This window comes from Cyrtonyx montezumae, unplaced genomic scaffold, assembly GCF_038088225.1.
Source record: "Cyrtonyx montezumae isolate F1298 unplaced genomic scaffold, pur_monq_1.0 scaffold_6, whole genome shotgun sequence".
Lineage (NCBI taxonomy): Eukaryota > Metazoa > Chordata > Aves > Galliformes > Odontophoridae > Cyrtonyx > Cyrtonyx montezumae.
The window spans coordinates 5,313,916-5,336,674 of NW_027072067.1; the positions used below are offsets into that span (position 1 = coordinate 5,313,916).

The following is a 22,759-nucleotide window of genomic DNA, read 5'->3' on the forward strand; positions in this document are numbered from 1 at the left end:
GAAACATTGAGTGCAACAGTGGACGTTTGATCCTGATTGCTCGAAGGCTGGACATGGTGTGGAGGGTTTGCATAAAATAAATAAATAAACATTGCCTGATGAAACAGTGGGAAGATTGCTGCTCCTCAGACAAACATCAGGGAGCAAAGTATTTTCATTTACTTGTTTCAGCTATAACTGATGATATGAATTAGTAAAGTAGCTGAGCAAGCAATTACCATTTAAATCAGATCAAATATCCTTCTTATCTAGTGTTCTGTTATCAGTATTTATTTATTTATTTATTTATTTTTACAAAAGAACATAAGGAGCAACTGCAGTTATCCTTTATATATAAGAGATGTGTGACAGATGCGTTTTCTGGTACAGATTTCACACATGTTCATTTCAAGTGTCACTCACTAAGAATGTGCTGAGACAGACAGTAGTGCAATGCATGGCATTGAAGTTTCAGTGGTTGCAGAGTAAATGTGTGTTGAAACAAAGTGACATGAACTTTTTGTGACATGTATCCTGTTCAGAAGCAGGATTTTAGTAGGACTTTTTCATTCATGCATTATTTTCATGTGAATATTTCTAACATTTCTCCAAGGTTTTGGAGGCAGCTTTCTTGAACAGGGATTTTGGACAAATTTCTAGATTGCTCTTTTGGTAAACCTTTCCTCCCACATTTTTTTCCTACGAGAGAATAAATGTTTCAATGACTTCTGTGACATTTGCTTTATCTTCTACCAGATAGAGTTGGTTCTGTCACGGTTGCCATATGTTCTTGTTGTACTTTTGAAGGAAAAATATTTGTCACACTGAAGCACGGTCTTAAATAGTCTGTATAGTAGACATCTTAAGATAGCACACAAACATTTGAAATCATGGAACTTTAAGAAAAGGCCTATGAATTTGTTGTGCATATGTTTCTTTGAAATTGAAGTGGCTTGTAATATAATAGTAAATGGAGTTGGGAGTGTGATGAAAACATTATATATGCTAAAAATTATTTACCTTGTAAGCTGGCAATTCTGGACATTACAGGATTTTTGCATTCAATTTAACTATTGGTGATGCAGGAACCAAATCATTTGAAGAGTTTTAAAGTATTGATTGTTTTGAATGAATTTTTTTTAATTCATTTTTTATGTTGGTCATTTTGATTTTGCTCCTTCACATGAACACAGAAAGTTAATGGAGGGTAATTCTCAGTTCTCATGGGTGTAGGAGAATGGGGAGTAATGTGAAATTTGCCATGATCTCAGCTCAAGGAGAATGATAAAAAGAAGACCAAATGTTCTTCAGTAAAAGAAGACAAAATTAACGTGTGATTTGCTTGTCACTGTCATGCAGAACAGTGTAGCGGAACAGTGATCTTTGTTACTGAAAATACATTCTCAGTTTGGCCAAAGTTAATCAGAGAATATTTTCTTTCTGCTGGACATGTTGCTTATGTCAAAGTAATTAACTTCTGCACGGCTGAAATGGCTGCTTTTGTTTTTGTATTAAAGTATTAAATTTCTGATCCTCAAGACAATTTTTAACAATAAGAAAGTTGGAAAGGTTAAGAATAAGGGAAAAAATTGAAGATGTTTCAAGTACTAGTAAGTCTCTTTAATTGCAGAATCTGAATTTAAAAGAGCAACTTGAAAATCTTTATAAATGCAAATTTCAAAACAGGAAAGTATTGATTAGTTTCTTATTAGGAGATGATAAGTCATAAGATGATTAAAAATTTTTCTTTTTAAAGCTAGAACAGGAAAAGGTTTTCTGTCATTCTGTCATAACTTCATCCTCTTCTCAATATAAATAATAAAAAAACCTAAATAAAGTAATAAAATAAATAAAAGCTTCCTTACCACAATGGTATCTGTTTTCCCCAGACAAATCCATCTGTGGGGTGTAAGTGAATAAGCAGTGCCCGTGTATCCTTGTGCTATGAATGTCTTTGTCAGAAACCCTCCTGATGTTTCTTGTGATCTTTACAGTCTGCTAGTCACCCTTTCTTTTTCCTTTGGGTTCATAGATGAGTTGTAGTAAATCCTTGTAGTAAATATTTGCTTTTCAAGAGAATAACAGAAACAATACTTAATAGTGCTCATCATCTCAGTGGATGTTCTGTCTTTGTTGAGTTGAATCTGAGTTTTAAGGAATTTTATTGAAACAAACTCCCATGCTGTTGTTTTGGCCTTTACATAGTAAATCAAATAGGTATCTATGTATTCTCAGTTCTTAAGACAGTAAGAACTGAACTGTTGGAAATATTCATGCTGATCCTTACTGAGGTAATGTATGAGTAGTTTATTATGAGTCATTCATGTGGGCAGGATTTACAGGATATCATCGAATGCATGATTAGCTAGTGAGTGCCAGAGCACCACGATTTATAATACACAAATCCTTTGTGAAGGTGTAGAATATAGTAGAAAGGATAAATGTGATCTGTTAAAAAGGAAAATAGTATTTTCAAGCATTGGTGCTAAGACACTTTTTAATGCAAACCTACAACAATAGGTGAAAATATGCAACTAATTAAAATTTGTTTACTGTATTATATTTTATACCAATTTTTTCAGACTTTCAAATTTTGTGTAAATTACTTGCTTTGGCTAAATTGCTATGTTTCTGTTTCCTTTAATACTTTATATGGAACTTCTATTTCTGTGGAAAACATCCTGTGATTTTCTTGCCACATTTATTTTATTCTATTTTTATTTTTTTTAATTGTCATTTTCCTTCCACTAAAATTATAAAGAAGGAAAGCACTCTTGATATAAATTTCTATATATGTATTATACTGTTGATGTATTTTTCTATATAGTACTTGAGTACTTTGTTGTAAAATTAAGACTGAGGTGCACATATTCCTGGCATGCTGGAGAATTTTTGATTGACTTTCAGACAACTGGTCCCATTGTAATGCTGTTTTAACATTATGACAGTTACTACAGAGACAGGTTGCTTCAAAAAATGTTATAGACTTTGCTCTTAGGGGTATTTCACATGTCTGCATTTTTTGGATACCTTAGGAAAAAAAAAAGTCTTTTATGAAATATAGTAAAGGCTATACTGAGCATGCAACGCTTGGTTTTGGCTGACATTGCCTACTTTTTTGGCCAAGGTACCCAGGTGGTTAATTAAAGCTGGGAATTTAATGAAATAGCATGACTTTCTATAGTCAAGAGAGATGAAAGCATTTGAGTGTAGACGACAGTTATGCACTACTGTGAAATGAAGTCTGAAAGATACTTGCATACAAGCAGAAACTGAATGTTAATATTTGTTCTAAAAAGCTGGACTAAAGTAATTAAATAAACTGTAGTTTGACCTGTGAGATCATTTTGTATCTTGTTCCATAAGAACCAGACAAAAAAAAAAAAAGTGATTAAACATAGTCATTACAATTACTGAAAAAAATGTATGTTTGACCTGGAAAACACTGCAATCTAAGTGAACTTAAATCATCTCATGAAATTTTTTATAACGGCCAAAGAAATGTATGTTCTAGATTATCCTCATTAATATATAAGTGGACAGATTTAAATCTTCATTTTTCACTACAATTCTTTTTCTTTTTACAATTCTCAACTTTAGTGGCCATATTTCTGTGTGTATTGTTACTTAGTTTGCTTGTCAATTTATCTAGTTTCTATTAAAAGCCAAGGTAAACTTTTTTCATAGGGTCAGAATGGATACGTGCTCCTTACTAACTTCTCTTATGTATATCTACAATGTTCCTACATTGTATTATAAAAAAAGTGTTAAATTCAGAACAGTCCTAATGATGAATTTATCTTTGTCACTTTACCAAGAAGCAGAACATCTATATTGGGATGCTCCATCCCTGGAAGTGTCCAAAGGCAGGTTGGGCAGGGCTTTGAGAAACCGGATCTTAGAGGAAAGTGTTGGAACGAGATGATTTTTAAGGTCAGTTCAAACCAATTTGTGATCTGAACTGTGGGAGTCTGTTTTATTGCCATTAAATTTAGCTCATCCACCAAGAAGGAATTTCCATGCATTGTTATGTGATAACAGTGAAATATTGTCAAGCAGCAAAGAAAGAAAGAGATAAGAGATGAGTATCTAGTGAATCAACTGCTATACTTAAGAAAGACTATTCATGTTAATAAAAAACGTTATTAGTTAATTTTTAGGATTAAGATCATTTCTGTACTTGGTCTGAGCTTGATTTCCCTGAATACTTTTCACTTGGCAGGATTGTCTAAATATAATCACTCATTTGATATTTTCCCCATAACTTCTGATCGTTGAAATTCTCGCTGTATTTGGGCTGTTCTGTGTCTGAAATCCTGAAAAGGGTATTGAAAGTACAGCAAAAGCTCAGTGAGTCTCAAGCCTACTGAAACTCTGGAGTTTCTGCCCACGCACTGCACAGATGCTGCACACCTGCAGAGAAGGTTCCCTTGTATGTACAGTGAGCTCATCACGAAACGTTTCATTACTTTTGGTTGAAAATATATGCTGCATAAAGTGAGGGCACTGGTGCTCCTTCTTTCACATGCCGGTCCTACGAACTCTCTGAAGCCATCTAAAAGCAGTGTCATTACAATCTAGAGGGAAGTGTGTTGTCTTTATTCTGTGTTGAACTCCTCCTGTACACTTAAGGGAGATGTAAGATTAAATAACACAACTAGGCTTTTAAACTATAGCGTTTATTCAGTTTTCATGTGCACACAATCATCTGAGGAAGAGAGAGAATATGTTATGGCTTTCATTTACTTTCTGCTCTGGGACTTTGTGTATCACAGGCATCAGATGCTTTTCTTTGCAGCTTCACCATGCTCTATGTTTCAGTGTGGCATTAAACAGAAACTGAATTGGGAAGTTGTGAGAGGGAAAGGTAATGAAAGAAACAGTTGGCGTAGGCATAAAATTCAACTTCTTGCTGAGGTTAAATTGAAATTTATCATTTATTCAGCAATTGATTGGAAATCATTCTATTTTAACAGCATAGTCATATTAAGAGCGAAAAAAGTCTCCCAAATGCCACATGCATACACAAAGTTTTGAAATAATATTTCTTTTATTATTCATTTTATTTTTCTGCTGATTAGGTGTATACTTGCAATTATTCTACACGGATTCTTCAAGCTAGGAAGAAGCAATTGTTTCCAAATAATCTTGTCACCTGGAAGCCCCGGGTGTATAACTTGTAGCATAGACAACTATTTATGCTGATTATCTTTTTGAGTCCTAACTGATCTATACAAATACTGTAACACAGTCTTTCAAATGGAAAAAAATCATAGTTGTCTCTTTAAGAATAAACTTATCTGTAGATTCTTTTAACTCTACTTATTTTCATGATTCACTGTCATTCACTCTGCCGTGATCTGTTTTTTGAGCATATTTTGTGAATAGTTACAGGAGGTTGAACTAAATATATAGTCCATTTTTTGGATACTTTTAAGATCAAATAAAAACATTTTAAATACATTTAATATATCAGCACTGCACTGTACTCAGAAAAGACCAGTATTTTTCTATTTTTCTTTTTCTTTTTTTCCCAGGTTTGTGCTAAAACTTTCAAGAAATGAAATGACTTGGGAATTGAAGGGTGCATTTGTAGCTTTTTGTTCACTGACTGCCATCTTATGCTCTATGGTTTTGTTCCTTATTTCGTTAATTTCTGTGTTATTAATTATGAGTCTGTTAAGCCATCACCTTTATTTCTGGAGCTCTCCGTGAAAAGCTTAATTCCTATGTCCTCTGTTGGAAATTTTCTGCTGGGAAATCAAAATTCATATAATATTTTCACACCTGTATATTTTGGTGACTTCTGTTACATTATGTAGCTTAAGATGCCATAAGTAAACAAGTAATAAAACCTATATATTTGTATTAAAGTGGGGAGAAATTAAATGATTCTGGACTCCTGTATGTAAAGGCATGGAGGCCATATTCCAGGTTTTCTGGAATTTTCTTGGCAGAAAAAAATGGGATTTTAAGATTATTTTTCCACAGATCTGTGCAATCTGTGTTGAGGTCGTGTAAGAATCACTTAATTTCACAGATGTTTCACAAAGCTAAATTTGGTCTCAGCATCCTTGATCATGAAGCATTATGATGATTTCCATGGCAGTTCTTGATTGAAATTTATTAAACCATTTAAGGTAACAGAGATTTCAGAGACCTTTGATATTTGAATACGTTGTACCTGTTATTTTTTTTTCCTCTAAGGAACTTGAAGTTACTTTTTTTAGTAATAGAAGCAAATCAATTTTTCAGTAATGTAGTACAACATTTTTGTTTTAAGTGTCTCCTAAGGATTTTTAGTACCATGGCAGTATTTACTAACTGGATATTCACCACAAACTGTTAAGTTTAAATAAGTAATGAAAGAACCAGTGGTAGGACAAAGAAACGAGTGATAGAATGAAACATAAGTTTGCCTTGCTGCTTTTAGCATGATGAAAGCAATGGAAGAAATATATCCTATAACTTTGTTTTTCACTGAAAGTTCTAATGTGGAAGCAACAGAAATGTTTTCAATGGTTCTTCTGGGCATTGAATAATATTCTCTTAATTTGGCAAAATAGGATTAGTGAGTAGATCTCATTAGGAATTTGCACATGACTTTATTTTTTCATAGATAAAAGAGAGCAAATACCTCAAAGTCAAGGAAAGTTGAGAAAATATTATCTCAGAATTCAAACAGGTAGAAAGTTTTACTGCAAGGATATTTTTTCCAGTTCCTGCCAGGCAGAATTAGCTTGTCTTTTTTCTTAAAAAGATATATGCTACATATTGCTATCAGAAAAGCTTTTGGTAATGTAATGAATAAGACCCAGAGAAAAAATGTAATTACACTACTAAGTAAGTTAAAAATATAATTTTATTTGAGAACAGTCTTATCAGAAAATATATAATGGTGATAAAGACTGTTTCTTTTTCTCAAGTTATGTTATTAAAGGTCAAATTACTAAAAAAGATTGAAAAAGGATTGCTTTATAGCCTTCCTCTGCTGCAACAGTTTTTCAGAAAACGTGTGTTCGTCTACAAATTATCAAAAAGGAAAACATGGGCAATAATAATTGTTTTACCATTACATAATCTGATGACATCAAAATCATTTCATTTTCATTTTGACAGTCTGAAAATAAGGTAAAGTTTAATTGTTTAAATCTGACACTAGAAATAAGTCCATAAGGTGATGAATTAATGACCTGTGTCACAGTCATAAGTTGGTTTGTAGTGAAAAAGTGTCATTGTAGTCATTAATAGTAATGCATATGTACGTACAATTCTTAGACACATGAAGGACCAAAACAAGAAAGTTGCCAATCTGAAGCACAATCAGCAACTGGAGAAAAAAAAGAATGCACAGCTGTTGGAAGAAGTTCGTAGACGAGAGGACAACATGACAGACAACTCTCAACATTTACAAGTGAGTTTTTAATCTATCGCTTGTTATACTTTGTGTTTTTGAATCTTGAAAGAAAGTGTCCTTCTGTTTCTTCCTGAGTATCTAACAATTCCTTCTGTGAAGAACTGGTGGTTTCCTCCACTCCTACCAGGATACACTGATGACTAGTAGTACCCATAAAATATTTAGTATTTTGGGTGAGGAAAAAGAGAGAATAGAACTTGAAACCTTCTCACAAGGATTATATTTTTCATAGTTTATAGGCAAGAAAGCAAGTCATTATGTCTTGTTTTGAGCAGAGTAAAAAAATAGGATAATTATGCTTTCGGTATTTTACAAACCATAGTATGTTTGGTCATGTTATAGTGTGGTTATGAGTCTTTAGGATGTTTATATATCAAATAGCACGCTCTGAATTTTATTTTTTTAATAGGGTGAACATTTACATACCCAGGTGATTAAATCTGCAAAATACAGAATTGTTTTTCCAAGAGCACTGAATTGTATAATAAATTCTATCATGTTTTTCTCTGTGGAGACTTAAAGTAAAAACTTTTGAGACCCATGATCTCCTTCATGTTTTCAGTTACTAGATGTAGCTCTTCACATTATATTCAAGTGTCTGCAATTCTGTATCAGTAGGACTATCATCATCTAATTGTGTACTCAGATCATTTAACACGTATGATTTGATCTTACTATCCAGATGTAGTGGGATAAAAGTGGGGTAAAAAGGTGAATACAGGCCATCAGATAGGGTAGTGGTGAATTTAGAATCTTCACTTAAGATTACTCCTACCATATGCACTTAAATTAAACATAGAGAAGCCATGGAAAGTAGTTATGGATGTCTAGATTCACAAATCCTTTATTTTACTACATTACTTCATCAACAACTATTTTTTCTTTCTCAATCTCCTTTTATCAATGTAGACTTTGAAACTTGTTCTAGGAGAATTTCAACAGTTTGTAAGTTGTTAAAATTCAGGTATTGAGAGTGAACAATAATTAGCTGATGTGGTTAAATGATTCATTACTTATTTAGGGAATTTGTATTAAAGACCACAAAATGAGTTTGATGCTTGACTCAAAAATTGCTTTCCGAGAGCTAATCACAAAAATTTATGAAGTACTGAGTCCTGTCAAAATCAGCAATGTCTCTGTACCATTTGTTTATAGGTAAGTTTAATTTGCAGTGCAATATATCATTTTTGGCTTGATCTGGTTAATATAATAGGTTTCTGGAAAATTTCTAATAGCTGGAATTTGACCCTCACATGCTTCATGCAGTACTGTATATCTCGTGTTCCTGTATGCAAAACTGGATAAATTAATGCTACACTTCTCTTCAGTTGGTGAAACTGTAGTGATAGAATCAAGTTCAGGAAATAATGCATTATTTATTCATCTGTGTAGTGTTTTCATACTTTGTAATCTTAGCCTTACATACTGCTGCATTACAATGCATTCTACGGCACATGATATAATAATATAACCCTGTGAACTACTTGGAATGATAATATATATATCAAAAACTAAATTTCAGCACTGTGCAGCTACTTGTAATTAATGTGGATCAGTAATGAGAATATCTTAGAGCTTTATTTTTTCGTTAATATTCTGAAAATCTGTCAGAGACATATGATCACTAGAGGATAAAAGTCCTATGGTCTTTGGTGTAACTGCTAGACTTGTAGTTTTCAAGTCATGACATGAGAAGGAGTCTAGCAGATAGAAGCAGCATGGCCAAACAGCCTAAATTTAGAAATAAAAAGCTTGTGTGCTCCCCTGTGCCCTTCGCTTTCTTTCACCCACTAACAACAGTTTATGAAGACAGTTAACTAAGGACTCTCATTTCTCTGTTACTATGCCATAAATGTTAACATTTTAATATTGAGCACTTCAGCTTATTACTTCCAGTAATGTAAGTATATATGTATTGTCCAATCTGCATTTTCTGAGCTGTTGTGTAAGTGAGAAGGGGAGGACTCCAGCTGCTTCTGCCTATCAGTAGGTGCTTTGTGTTGCCCAGCTCATCCTCCAGTAGCTGTACAGAGGAGCAGGGGGAAGTAAGCTCAAGTCAATTAGCCTTGGTATACAAAGGAATTTTTCATAAGAGTTGTTTAAAAAAAAACTCGAAACAAATAACAGACATCTGTTATGTTGCATAAGGGATATCTCTTGAAATACTTAAGATGTATTTATTAAAGTACGGGTTTGTACTTTTAAAATAAATTACCAGAAGTGCTACTGGATTTAATTTTGATTTTGATTGGCTTATAGAGCTTGTCATTTCAGGGCAATATTGATGTAAGCCTTTTGTATTTGGTCACAAGAAAACTAGTCAAAGTATTTGGTGTAAGATAAAGGTTTACTGCTGTAATAGGTAGAAACAAATGCCTGTTTGCAAGGATGGAACACATCTGCTTTCTATGGATTTGTATATGCAGCTCTGTTTGAGTGTTTGACCTTCTTAGGCATGTGTTCATAAAGATACATATAGTGCAGTATGTGATAAGTGCATTTGTTTTCTTATCAAGGATACAGTGCTTTCCTGTGAATAAAAAAATAAATTGAAATGATTTCATAGTGATGTGAACATAAACAATTCAAATCAGGATCTAACAGTTGACTAAATAAATAACCTGATGGAATATAATACTTGACCACTCTTGATCTCAGTTTATAAATAATATTTAGAGTTAAATAATAATAATAAAGTTGTAACAATAGTGATCGAATAAAAGTGAGGTAAGATTTGTGGGGAGACACGTTATACAAGATATATGATATACTTGAGAAACAAGTTAGTTTCTGGGAATATGATCCATTTGCTAATCAAAAATAAAATTAGCTGATATTTTAATAAACACTGAATTAATACTTAGCCCATAGGACACTGAATTAATACTTAGTCCATAGGAATTTGAGCACCTTTTATTCTTACTGCTTCTAGAACCTTCTACCAGTGTTTATAAGCACTTATAACATACTATGCTCATGTCTACAGTGTATTCACTGCATCTGTGAATGATGTATTGAGCTGTTAGAGTTAAGTATATTCTAAATTTCTCTGGCCTGTTCTAATGCTTGTATTCCCTATTGGCTAAGTGTGATAAGCTCAGCTGAACATTGAAGACCGATTAAGCTCATCAAATTGCATTCACTGCTGCCAAATCTCAGACTCTGTTACTGAAGTACTGGAGAGATATAAGAAAGCTAGTGTATTTGTGCATGGACTGTTCAGGTAGTTCTTTGGGTCAAACTGAAATAATCAGTTGAAGTGCCATCCATTTTTTACAGCTCAGTTAGGGGCTGAAGCTCTACACATTCAGCTGTCCACTTCTTTCTGGTAGGTTTGAAAAATTTGAGAAGTCTCTATTTTCTTTGAAGTTTCAGTAGTGTATGCTGGTTGCTGAGGTTTATAGCACTGTGTATATTTATGATACATTGCACTATCTTTTCAGGTAAAAGCATTTCAAAGCTGGTTCATATCCTAACATCAGCCCTTGCAGGTTAAGTTTAAGTCTCTGGTGGCCAGATCTCACAGCACTCTGGAGCTGCTGCTGTGATAGAGAGTGCTCTGGGATGTCTGATGAGGGAATTCACTTTGGTCTCCCTCATCTATCAGCTATAATTGTGAGTGATATTTCAGGTGTGGTTTTGGGGGGTTATTTGGATCTCTTCAAAATTGAAAACATCAGGAGTCCAGACTTGAGATTAATTCCTGGGAATGAAGAATAGTTGTGAGGTTTTCAGCTTTTTCCTTCCACAAATCAAGGACAGACCTGTGCAAGTCTTGCCAGACTTGATGGTCATATATTACATAAAGCACTGCAGGAGAGCTGGGCCTTGAGCACTTTATCATGAAGCTTTTTGAGAATGGTGTATCTAACATGCCTTCATTTCTCTCTTTTTTTTTCCTCTATCTCTGAATGATAAGATTTTCTTGAGAAATGCAGACCTAAGAAACACAGGGCTAACATATCATATATTTATTTGGAACTTCTCAAATAAATCTCTAAACATGAACTTGAAGTGTTATAGATGTGAGGCTTACCCGTTTTTCTGAGAATTGTTTTTCCTGATTCTGTATAGAGAAAGTTAATTCCGAGCATACTGCTAACAGAGAAAGAAAACGTTTGCATGAGATTAATAATTTCTGAGGGTTTGGGTTTGATTCAGATCTTAAAACCTGCAATATTAGCAAAACCAAAAACATCAACAAAATAGTGCTGCCATATGTCTCATCAAATAACCTCAATGGAAATCAAGCGTATTCTTCAGTCTGATTATAACTTTAATAATTTTATCTGTTTAAATGAATTGAGTGTTATGGAATCCTATCTATATGAAGTCTGGAAACACTTGCTCTATAGAAACTTTGTGCAAACTGACCTACACCTGCAAATCTATAAGGAAGTTACACGAGTGAGTCTGAAAAGAGTGTTAAAAAACATAATGCTCTATTCTAGTCTGAATAAAAGAGCTTCTGGATGTTTCCACCTTTTCTTCTGGCTCATCTATTGAAATCTGTTATCCTCCTACTGTTTTAAATGCTTGGGTTACTTGTCAAAATTTATATATATCATATATAGGCAGCTTAATCGATGCCGAGATCCTGAAGTATCGTGAATCCTGTTGGATACTTACGTACATTTTCCATCTAACTCTTCTAGACTGAGTCTAGCAATTGATCCTTGGTTTACTGGTGGACAAACTAAGGTGTAAGGCAAGAATTATAGCCCTTTGGTTAGGAAGAAATTTAGTCTTAGATGATACGTAAAGCATGACTGGGAAAAAGCCTTATCAAAAAAGATGGAAAAACTGGATAATTGACATTACTACTGATACAAGTATCTGTAGTATCGTCCTAAAAATAGCTCCCTAGAGATTTCACATGCATTCACTACATTTGTCTATTTTTCACTCTTATTCAGCATGCAATTTTCATCTCCATAGATGAAATGGCTCTAGAAATGCAAAATACATTGAGGACACTGCACACTACCATGTATTATATTTGTCTTTCCTAAAATGGAATAGAAGCATGGCTTAAATGAGTGGCACATCTGATGTTCATTTGCTATGTTTGTATTTTTCCTCTTAATGTCCACATTTCCTACTGCATTGTCTGAAAAACATTGGAATATTAATAAAAAAAGGAAGCTGTGAAATGAGATGCATTCTTGCAAATAAAAATGACCAGAGCAGTGCAATCCATTCGGAGGCAGAGGAAGCCATTTTAACTGTGGTTCAGACAGACGTTATTGTAAATAGTTGTTACGTACAGGAGGCAGGAGAGAATTCACTACATAAACACACAGCTTTATATTTGTTAGTGCTGAAGTATATATGTAGTGAGATGGCCCAACATTTTAAAAGGTTAAAATAACGAGGTATTGAATTAAGAGTTAATTCTAGTTTGAGTATGCATTCAAAATTGGGCCTATATCCCTCTGGAAAGCTTTAGTTACTCTGTCTATTTAGAGGGTTTGTTATGTTTCCATCTTCAGAGGTTTAGTTGTTGTGTTGGAAAATGGAGATAAGATCGTGACTATATATATATTTTTGCCATTTACACCATTCTTTTGTGATCACTACGGTGTACGTTTGTGTTTAATAGCTCTGAGTAGAACTGCTGTCTGCTGATTCAGCTGTGAGCAGAGGATCAAGGGGAAATAAGTGACTCCTCTGAATATTCCTTTCTCTATATTAGCTTGTTGATCCTTTTTCCAAGGGAAGGAGAAAAGGCCCATAAAGATCTTACCTCTTGCTAAATACCTACAATCAGATATTCCCTGTAATTCTTCATTCTTTTCTTTTAATACATTTGTTTCAGCTATTGGACATCTTTACAATTATATTCCACCAGTTGCTTGAAAACCAAAATATGTTCCTATATGTTCTGTTTTCAAATTGTAGGTTCCCTGAGGACTCTAAATGTTCTTTTTGAATGGTTATGTTGAAGGTTAATTTGTAAAACGAATAACTAAAACTAAAATTACTGTCACGTACATATCAAATAGATTCATCCTTATGAAGTAAGAATTATGTTCTAGCAAATAGAAAGAACTTAATGCAGTAGATTAAAATTAGTGATATGCTCATGGGTACTTCCTTTGGTATTTCTCTGTTTTTTTAGTTATAGCTGGATTTTGCCAAGATAGGGAGTGTAACTAATAACTAAAACCTCAAAAATGCTCAGCCTTCAGCAAAAGGCATTGTTCAGGGAATATTTTGTTCTTGTGAATATCTACTAAAAGTCATGAATTGCAAGAAAATTGCAAGCCGAAATTTTTATGTAGCTCAATATGTGCTCTTTAATAGATACTCAGAAAAATTAGGATTTCTCAGAACTGTTTTTTTTTTGTGCTTCCAATTTATAAGAAATCTCTGAGCTGATATTTTATTAGAGGGTAGTAGAAAAAATAAGCCTGAAATGATATAATGCAATTTATTAAAAATGATTACTAGATTAGAAGTGCATGCTAACAAAACCAGAGTAATTGGTTTGCACACACATAAGACTATCAAAGACAAAGACAATGTACTTAGATTTCTAAAATAATATAAATGTAAATTTAGATTCGAAACATGGGTGGACATTTAAGAATTCTCTTTCCCTAGCCTGTGAAAGTTCCGTAAGTTGTGGATAAATTCCATATGTGCTAGAGAAATGTGCGTTGAACTTCAGCCAGTAGTTTAAGATTATGTTGAAGAAAATATTTCTAAAAGGTTTCAGATGAAGGAAAGTATTTGAAAGTCTACAGAGGGCAGAAGGGTTGATTGGTAGGTCTGAGGATCAATACCAGAAGTGTTTTTTTTCTTTGGGGAGTTACTTTAACGTTTGTTTTCATTGTGCAGTGTAATCCTCAGAAGCCAAAACTGCTCTTGTTATAAAATGTCCCAGTAGACAATCTGTGAAAATCTCCTGTGAAGGTCAGTTTCTACTAGACTCAGAGTCTCTTAAATCTTTTCCTCTTTGTCATAATTGGTAGGCTGACAGAAGTATTCTGTGCTACATACTTTTAATCAGGTATAACATAAAAATGTTCAGTAGGTAAAACATTATCAGTGCAACTTTCATACGTAATGGTCGTGTCCTTGCTTTTGTGTAGAGTATTAGATTGTATATTTATACACAAAATAGCATTAATTTAATTTTTAAAACTTTCTCCATTTATTACTTGTGGATTTTTAACCAAGTGCACAGTATTATAGAATATTATTTATATTCATTATTGCAACCTTCAAACTATTACTGGGTCTCCATTGCATCCCATATCCAAAGTCTGATTTTTCATTTTTTTAATCTTTCTCACTTCTTACGGTTGTCAGAAGCGTTTGTCAGTGTTGTCAGTAGCATTATTTCAGTAACTTTAACAACCAAGAACAGAACCTGGACACCTTGATTTGGAATTAAGTTAGGTTTACATGTTATAGTATATTTATAAACTTGCGAAATATGCACATGTATTTAATGTTTAGATTAAGCAAAACACTACTATGCACTTTAATAAATTGCTTGTTATTTGGAAGGGATGTATGTGAAGAAGCACTGGAAGAAAAAACCTGTTGGAAAAAACAAAATTGCAACAATAGGAAACAGGAAAAATTTAACATGATACAACCTCCCCCCCTTCAATGTTTATGTAATAACTCACACATGTGGGGCTCTGTGGTCTCCAGGGGGCAATCACATTCAACATGCATCAAAAGAAACAGTTCAGTTAAACCAACTCTCCCTACCCAGCAATAATTACCACAAGTTTACACTGAGATATAGTTGCAAAAGGTTAGTCAGTAGGGCATCTGCAAATCAAGTCATATGTCAACTCTACATCAATAACCTCATTATAATAGATGTTAGTATTTCAGCACATGACTGTCCAATATAGCAATCCATGTATAGTTCATTTTTAATGTTAATGTTGACTTATAGCTTGTCTAATATTTTACTAACTTATGTATTTAAACACCCTACATTACATAAATTATAATCAATGACAAAAACAATGATTTAGATTGAAATTCTGCAAAGAGAAATTGCAATAAAATGTCTGACCCTATTTGTATGGCTGTCTTCAATATAAGATGAATATAGGAGGGTTTAGCACAGTAATACAAAAGCACAATGTAAATTTTTATGAGTGTAGATTTTCCAATTTAAGAATTGCTACAAATATTACCTATACTGTTTGAATTTTCGTTTTTCCTGAATGAAAGGTATATCTAAATATTTTGTTATATTTGCAAATTATCCATAGATTATATTACTTTTTATTAAACATTTAAAATATTGGATGAAAAAGAAGAGTGATCTAGCCAGTTTCATTCTTCTGTTTGAGGTAAGCCCAAGTAGAATTATTTTCGCTGATTGCTAATAAGACAGATTTATACCAGTTATCTCTCATTAAAAGTGTTCTATAATAGCCTTCAGTGCTGTTACTTACAGACTACTTAGTGTTGCAGATTAGAAAGTGAATGGAGCTGAAGATGCTTCCTTATGTAATCTTGTCTAGAACTCTTCTAACGTAGAATTTTTTTTTAATTGTTTATTGTAAAAGCATATTTGCTTGGAGAATCTTCATAGAATAAAATTCTGGGAAGGAGTCTTTTTCAGATGCAGAAAATTGAAGAGACTCACTACCCCATTTCTATACCCAATCTCAACTCTGCAAAAATGGATTTTTGGGATCAGATTTAACTATTATGCCTTCCAGTCCCTTTTCTTGAATTGTTTGGTTTTAGTGAGGCAGAATTTACCCAGCAAAATTAATTATGCTGAAATATGTAAATCTGATTTGATTTTCAATTCAAATTCCAAAACATCAGCTCTTGGAATCAAGAAAAATATATTTTTCCTTTAAATTATTCAAATATAATGTTAGATTATGCTCAACTGGACATCTGCTGAAATTTGTAGTCTCTTAGAGCAAAGCCATATTCATGTATTTATTCAACTTTGGAATTATGTGAGCAAATTGTTAGAATTTTTGATTCCTAGCTGGTTTGCAATACATGCAAAGTAAAATGGAGCACACAGACTGCTGGAGAGTACTATATTGTGACTTGAGGCAAAGGCAACACATATTCTTCAGTTAAGAAACCACCTTAAGAAAACAGCTTTTACATTATGTTCTCCATTAATAGATCTTACAGTATTTTACACAGGTTTTGCAACTATATTTAAAGACTATGTAACATAAGGAATGAAATGTTTTATCCCTAGTGCTATGTTTGCTGATGAATTGTTACTGATTGAGGTACTTAGTGCAAATGAATGTAATGTAGTTTTTGGTCCAGCGAGAGTATAGTAGTATCTCTGATTAGAGGATAGTTCTTTAGGTTGAGAAAGATGAAATATACCAGATGAAGTTAAAAATTAATAATTTTTTAGTAACTAAGGACTTTTACCAATCCCATAATTTCTCTGTGGATGGACTATAATGTCTAGATATGAAGAAAGAGAAGAGCACTGCCATTTGTGTCTCAGTTCTCTTTTAAAATGTATTCAAATTTTTTTCAACCTGGATTATCAAGATAATCAATTAACAGGACTGGAGCACAATACATTAAATTTTATAGAAGTCTGATATATATCTGTTCATTCAAGTTACAGTTAGTGTTCTTATTGCCTTAACGAGCATTTCTTTGATCCCCTACTATTTTATTTTTTTTGTTTCTCTCTCCCTTTCTCACTTTCTAAGTGAAGGTGGGATGGAGTCTGTTCAACATTCTTATCTGAAAAAGACTCCTTTCCTAGAAATAACTTTCATAACTGTCGTAATTTTTGACAGGGAGAAACTTAATTGAAAATACTGATGTGATGTAGATGAACTGTCATTATGTTAATTTTGAATCACTAAGAAAAAAAATAAAATCCTCAAAACACTGAAATTATGCACAGAAAACAGAACTTGTTTGTATTTGAAAGGGAATGGACAATTTACCATACCATGTTGGACTGAGCAGCCCAGCCAAATTATCAAAGATCCCAAATACAACCTTCTAAAAAACCATATTTTGAACAGTTCTTTATATTTCCATGGCTATTTTAATGACATTAATTATAAATACATTTACAAATGCATTTTTTCTGAAGTGGAGTGAGTTTATTTTTTCTAAGCTACATTATTTGGTATCAGTCATTTCTTTTCAGCCTTTCATATTGAAAGAAGCCTTTTACACCTCCTTTGTTGTATGGAGAATAAGCATCATCTATCTATCTGGAAGCTATGGCAAAGGTAAAAGCCAGGTGTATGTGATTCCACCCCCTTGCTCCCTCTTTTTCTTTTTTTAAACTTCAAAGGGACACTATAACAATGTGAACAGTGTCACATGAGTGCTACAGTCCCTTCATTTTGAATAAAGAATTTTGTGTTTTCCTGCATATGGGATGAATTCCTGGCTCTTGTAAAGTTAATGGGAATTTTGCCACTGTTTTGTCAGAAAAAGATTTCTGACATGAAGCGAAAAGTAATTAAAAAAAAACAACCTTGTGCAGACAAAAATAAACTTAGAAGGTCATTGAAAAAGCAGATCTCAAGCACAAATGGAAACAGTCCATTGTCATTCATCATTTACATCTGATCTGTTGATGGGAATTGTAATTTGTGAGAAAGTCCTTCCACAGTCAAGTGCAGAGTTTGTCAAGATTGGTTTTTCTGTCTGGGTGTTCTTTCATGAGAGCATTTGGCTGCCAAGTCCTAGCAAATATCATTACGTCTGTTCATACAGATATTAGAAAAGACTGCTAGATGACTGCTGTCTGGTTCTCATGTTTTCAACACAGGCAATGATGCTGTATGTGTGATGGCCTTGTTCACCTTTTTTTTTTTTTTTTCCCAAAACTGATAAATGCTAAAATGATGAACAGGATAACTGGTATCTTAAATGTTTTTTTTTCCCCTCTCTAATTGTAAAATAGTCATATTGTAAGAATTCTAGACAGGGTATGAAACCTTACCTAATAGCTTCCTACCTAGAAAGCTTTGCTAGGAATATTTATAGACTACAAAGATTTGTGCTGATAGTGTAAAACATGAGCAGTCTAATCTACCTGGAAAAGAAACAGCTCCTGGTGTTGCTGGGCCTGAGGCTATGGGATAGCACAGGGGTGAGCAGAGATATGGAAACCCAGGGCCTTAGGCAATGATGCCATTCAGTGCTGTCAAAGACTGCTGGTGCCCTCAGGGCCCTGACAGGAGTCCTCCCAAACCAGCTGTGTTCTTCCAGCTCGTGGAGGTCTGGGGTGAGCATGTGCTGACCATGAAATGAGTTATATGGGATGTCACTGAGTTGCTACAGGTACCAGGGTAGTGGCGTGTGTACTTGGAGCCAGCTCAGCATCATAGGAGAGACACAACTAAAAGGGAGGCTGTTGCTGTTTGAGGCTGCTCTGGAGGACTCCCCCCAGTCAATCCTGTTCCCAACTGAGAAGGCTCCCTCAGGAGTCTGCATCTGAGCAGGGAATCGGCTATGGGGTGATCTGGGACATGTGTTGCCTCAGAGACCAGGAGGAATGCAGGGCCTTCAGACATTACCCATGCCCTCATGAGGAGGCATAGGCACACTGTTTCTGAACATGTTAGCAGAGTTGGGTGCTGGTGACATGGTCCATCTGCAGTCCTGGGCATGACTGGTGATAAACCAGGTTCAGGAGACCTGAGGGAGTCCAGCCAAGAGAAGTGGGAAATGGGGGCAGGACTGGGGACGATGGGAGGCCAAGTACCCCCAAGGCGATGAGTTCCTGACAGCTGATGGCCTACCTCCATCTAGGGGACAGAGATAGAGACAGGTAAATCTAAAACATAGTTCTGGCAGAGTTACAGCGTATGATGCAAATTGTTTCCTCGACTGTACTGTTGGTCTGACCAAGTTACTTCATTTGGAAAAACTTAAAAAATGTATATATATAAATCAAAAAGAAGAAATCCTTTGATGTCTAAGAAGTGCTTAAAAACAACAACAACTTTCTGGAGTCTGTATATTTTTATCTCTATCTTCTCTCAGTACTCTAGCCAGACAGTGCCAACAAGAAATTCCATGTCATTGAATATAACTGAAGTACATCTCAATAGAACTCAAAGACAAAGTAAAAATTTGAAGATCACAAAAGGGAACATGAGCTTCACAGGCATCATGAAAGCTATTTAAGGAAAATTTTATTGCAGGCACAAAGGAAATGGATAACACCTATCAAAAACTTCTTTTGGAAGACCAAATGGAGAGCAGTGTAGTTAAACAGCAGGATAAAAGGAAACTGTCAGAAGAAGAATAAATAAATAAATAAATGATGCATCCTGCAAAAAACTGAAGTTTGTCCAGTTGAGGAAAACACTCATAAAACCTGGAATTGAGATTTGAAAAGCACAAATAGGCAGACTGTGAAATGCATGGAACACAATAAGAAGTCAGTCAGTCAAGAAATGCATTCAAACTAGTAATTTTCCTACGTGTCAGAAGCCGGAAGCCTGCCAGAGAACCTATAGAGCCAAAGATAATCAAGACATAAAGACTGCTTTCAGAAAATAAGGTCATGAGGTCAGAAAGTGGAAGAAATTTCTCTGGTATTCACAGAAAAGCAGCTCAGGGAGTTTCTGGTTTTGGAATCTTTTTTTAAATGGACAAAATATTGGAAGATGCATCTCCTGTATGGTGAGGTGACAGTAGTGAAGATTACAAAACTACTAGCTCTAAAATGTAACGTTATTGAAGATCAGTGGATCAAAGAAAAAATCTGGGACCTCAGAAGGTCATCGCATTCAACGTCTTCTTCAAGCATGGTCTCTGGTCATTCTAAAGTTCTTAAAAATTTTCGAATTCATGAATCTTGTATGTAATTTCCTTGAAGTTTCCTTTTTATCAGAGGACCGGGCACTGCCTACTGTGACATCTGTTTTCAAAAAGGTTGCAGGTAAGTTTTGGAAAATTACCTGTACCCGTGATGTCTGCATTGGGCAGATGAAGAGAAATTGTTATATAAACAGAATAATTAGTGGTCAAAATACAGTATGTTAGCAACAAGACTTTTCTAAAAGTAAGTAGTTCTTCCTGAGTTCACAAGTCATGACATCTTTCGAAAGTGCCATAAGAATCTGTGCTGTGATTGTTCAATAAAAGGTCTGGAAGGGAATGAATGTTGCAGAACAAACTTTCTGATGAAAATATACTATAGCAAATACGTGGCTTGGCTGTAAAAAGGAGAATTTGATAGTGAGTTGTTTTTGTGTGATTAAAATGACATAAAATTGTTCTGCTTAATAAAAGCTTTTAAATGCAGAGGACAGGAAATCTTAGCATTATTTACACAGTGGTGGACTCTGAGCTGGCCTTTATAGGTGAAGAAAATAACCTGATGCTGTAATACACAGTTTTGTGAAAATGTTGGAATGATAATATGAATAAAAAATGAAATACAATTTTGAGAATTGATAAGAAAGGAATTAGTATTGTGAAAGAAATAATCATAATCAAACTAGACACTTACTGTCTGTTACATCCTGAATGTTATGAGTAGAGCGTTTCTCCCAACTGAACAAATTATGTGGAAATAGAAAGGCATGATCAGAAGTATGGAATGCCTTTTATATGAGCAATATTAAATTAGACTAGGACTCTTTACAGTGTAAAGAGATGGGAGCATAAGAGACTGATGGATTCATGAGTGCCATGAAAAAGGTGAAAAGAAAGTAAGTAGAGTTGTCTTTGTCTTATTCAGAATGAGAAATAGGGCATCTGCTGAAAACAGTAGGAGACGGGCTCAGACTGAAACTGTGTATCTTCATTTTCTGCCCCTTTGTCTGTTGAGATGCTAGGTAATGCAGTTGTTGGCAGGTTTTTAAGTAGGTAAGAAAGTTGACAGAAAACTCATGGATTTGCTAAATACAGATATGACACCTTAGACTGAGGAACTCACTGGGCTACAGATTGGAGTTAAGAGTATGTTTTGAAGAGCATCACTGGATGCTTGCCTGTTTTCCCTAAATACCTGCTTCAGGCCACTATTAGAGAAAGAATGTTAGACTGGGACAATGCAGTATGGTTGTTTTCATGTTAATGTTTGCTACTGATCTCTGTTGTGATTTGACAGTTTTCTCCCTAGTAAATAGATGAATCATGCTCAACTTCTAAATATGCAGAAAAGGGTTTTTTGTTTTTTTTTTATTTTGTTGGAGTAACGCTTTGAGGTTCAGTCATGCTTAAACCATAAGAATAATAGCAGGAAATCTGCAAAACAAATATGTAATCAAATGCTTGGAGAAAGAATGGTCTTGACTGAATGAGATGCACCACACAATTTTTATCTCCTCTTGTGCCTTTGGGAGTATGCTCACAGTTTCTCTACTCAAGCTTTAATTTAGAAGTGCTTTTAGATTCTTTTCTATTTCTGTATTCTCTTAGATTCATTTTTTTTTAAATTCATTTGGGACAGAAAATGCACAGTATTGTTTGTTCTTCCATTTGTTGACTCTCAAGTCAACAGAGTGAATGTGAAAGTCAGCTTGAAGCTGTCAGCTGGTAGGTGATTACAGCTGTTTCAGAATACTAAAAGCCAGATTTGGTAATGTTCTCTCTATTGAATTCTTACTTTGCATTGAGGTCAATGATCTCAGTGTTTTGGGTTTGGGTTGTGATAAAATTTCTGGTTGAAGATGTCACTCAGTGGCAAAAGAAGATTGAAACCTAGGGCAAAAGTAAAACTTGTCCAAAATTTTCTGTAGGTGATTCTGAGAAAAGGAAATGAAATTCACAAGAAAAATGAGAAACAGTGCAATTCATCGTCATCTCCAATACCAATAGGTATTCCTCTGGTGGTGCCTCCTGACAAATGCAAATGAAAACGTATAGTAGATAAAAGAAAAATTGTAAGAGTATTTAAAAACAATAAAGAAAAAACAGAAAAAAAAAAGCAAGGAAACATGAAAAAGAGAATAAGAATGCTTTCACAGTATAAGAAAGCCAGCAAGACTGAAGTAATCATGTTACTAAATACAGAACTGATGGCAAAAACTTAAGTGTTACAGGGACAAGTGTAGTGAAAAAGCTTACACAGAACAGAAGAGAGCATTTTGGCAAACTCAGGCTGATTTATGATAGTGGGAGGAACTCTGTGGGTTTGCATGGTTTTGACCCTAAACCTGCAAAAGTATGTTGGATTTGGCAACGTTTCACTTGGAGTTTTTGGCTTCTTTTAAGCCCAGAAGTCAAAGCAACATTTGGAATGTGAACCAAAGCCAAGGAAAAGGTTTGGATCAACCATACAAACCATAACAGCCAAGTTTCACACAACTCTAATTATCATAATGGTTTTCCCCTTTGTTTCTTTATGCTTTTTGCCAGAGCTGCTTTTCTATTTCTGACTGTTAATGGATAGGAGTC

General features: G+C 34.3%; 1 protein-coding gene across 1 annotated transcript in view; it reads left to right on the forward strand.

Annotated features, from left to right (window-relative positions):
• ERC2 (ELKS/RAB6-interacting/CAST family member 2) overlaps positions 1-22,759 on the forward strand; it is a 413,335-nt gene that overhangs the window by 170,576 nt on the left and 220,000 nt on the right. Inside the window, exon 14 of the mRNA XM_065749769.1 lies at positions 7,258-7,393. Within this exon, the coding sequence (XP_065605841.1) occupies positions 7,258-7,393 (136 nt within the window). The remainder of the gene's footprint in view (positions 1-7,257; positions 7,394-22,759) is intronic.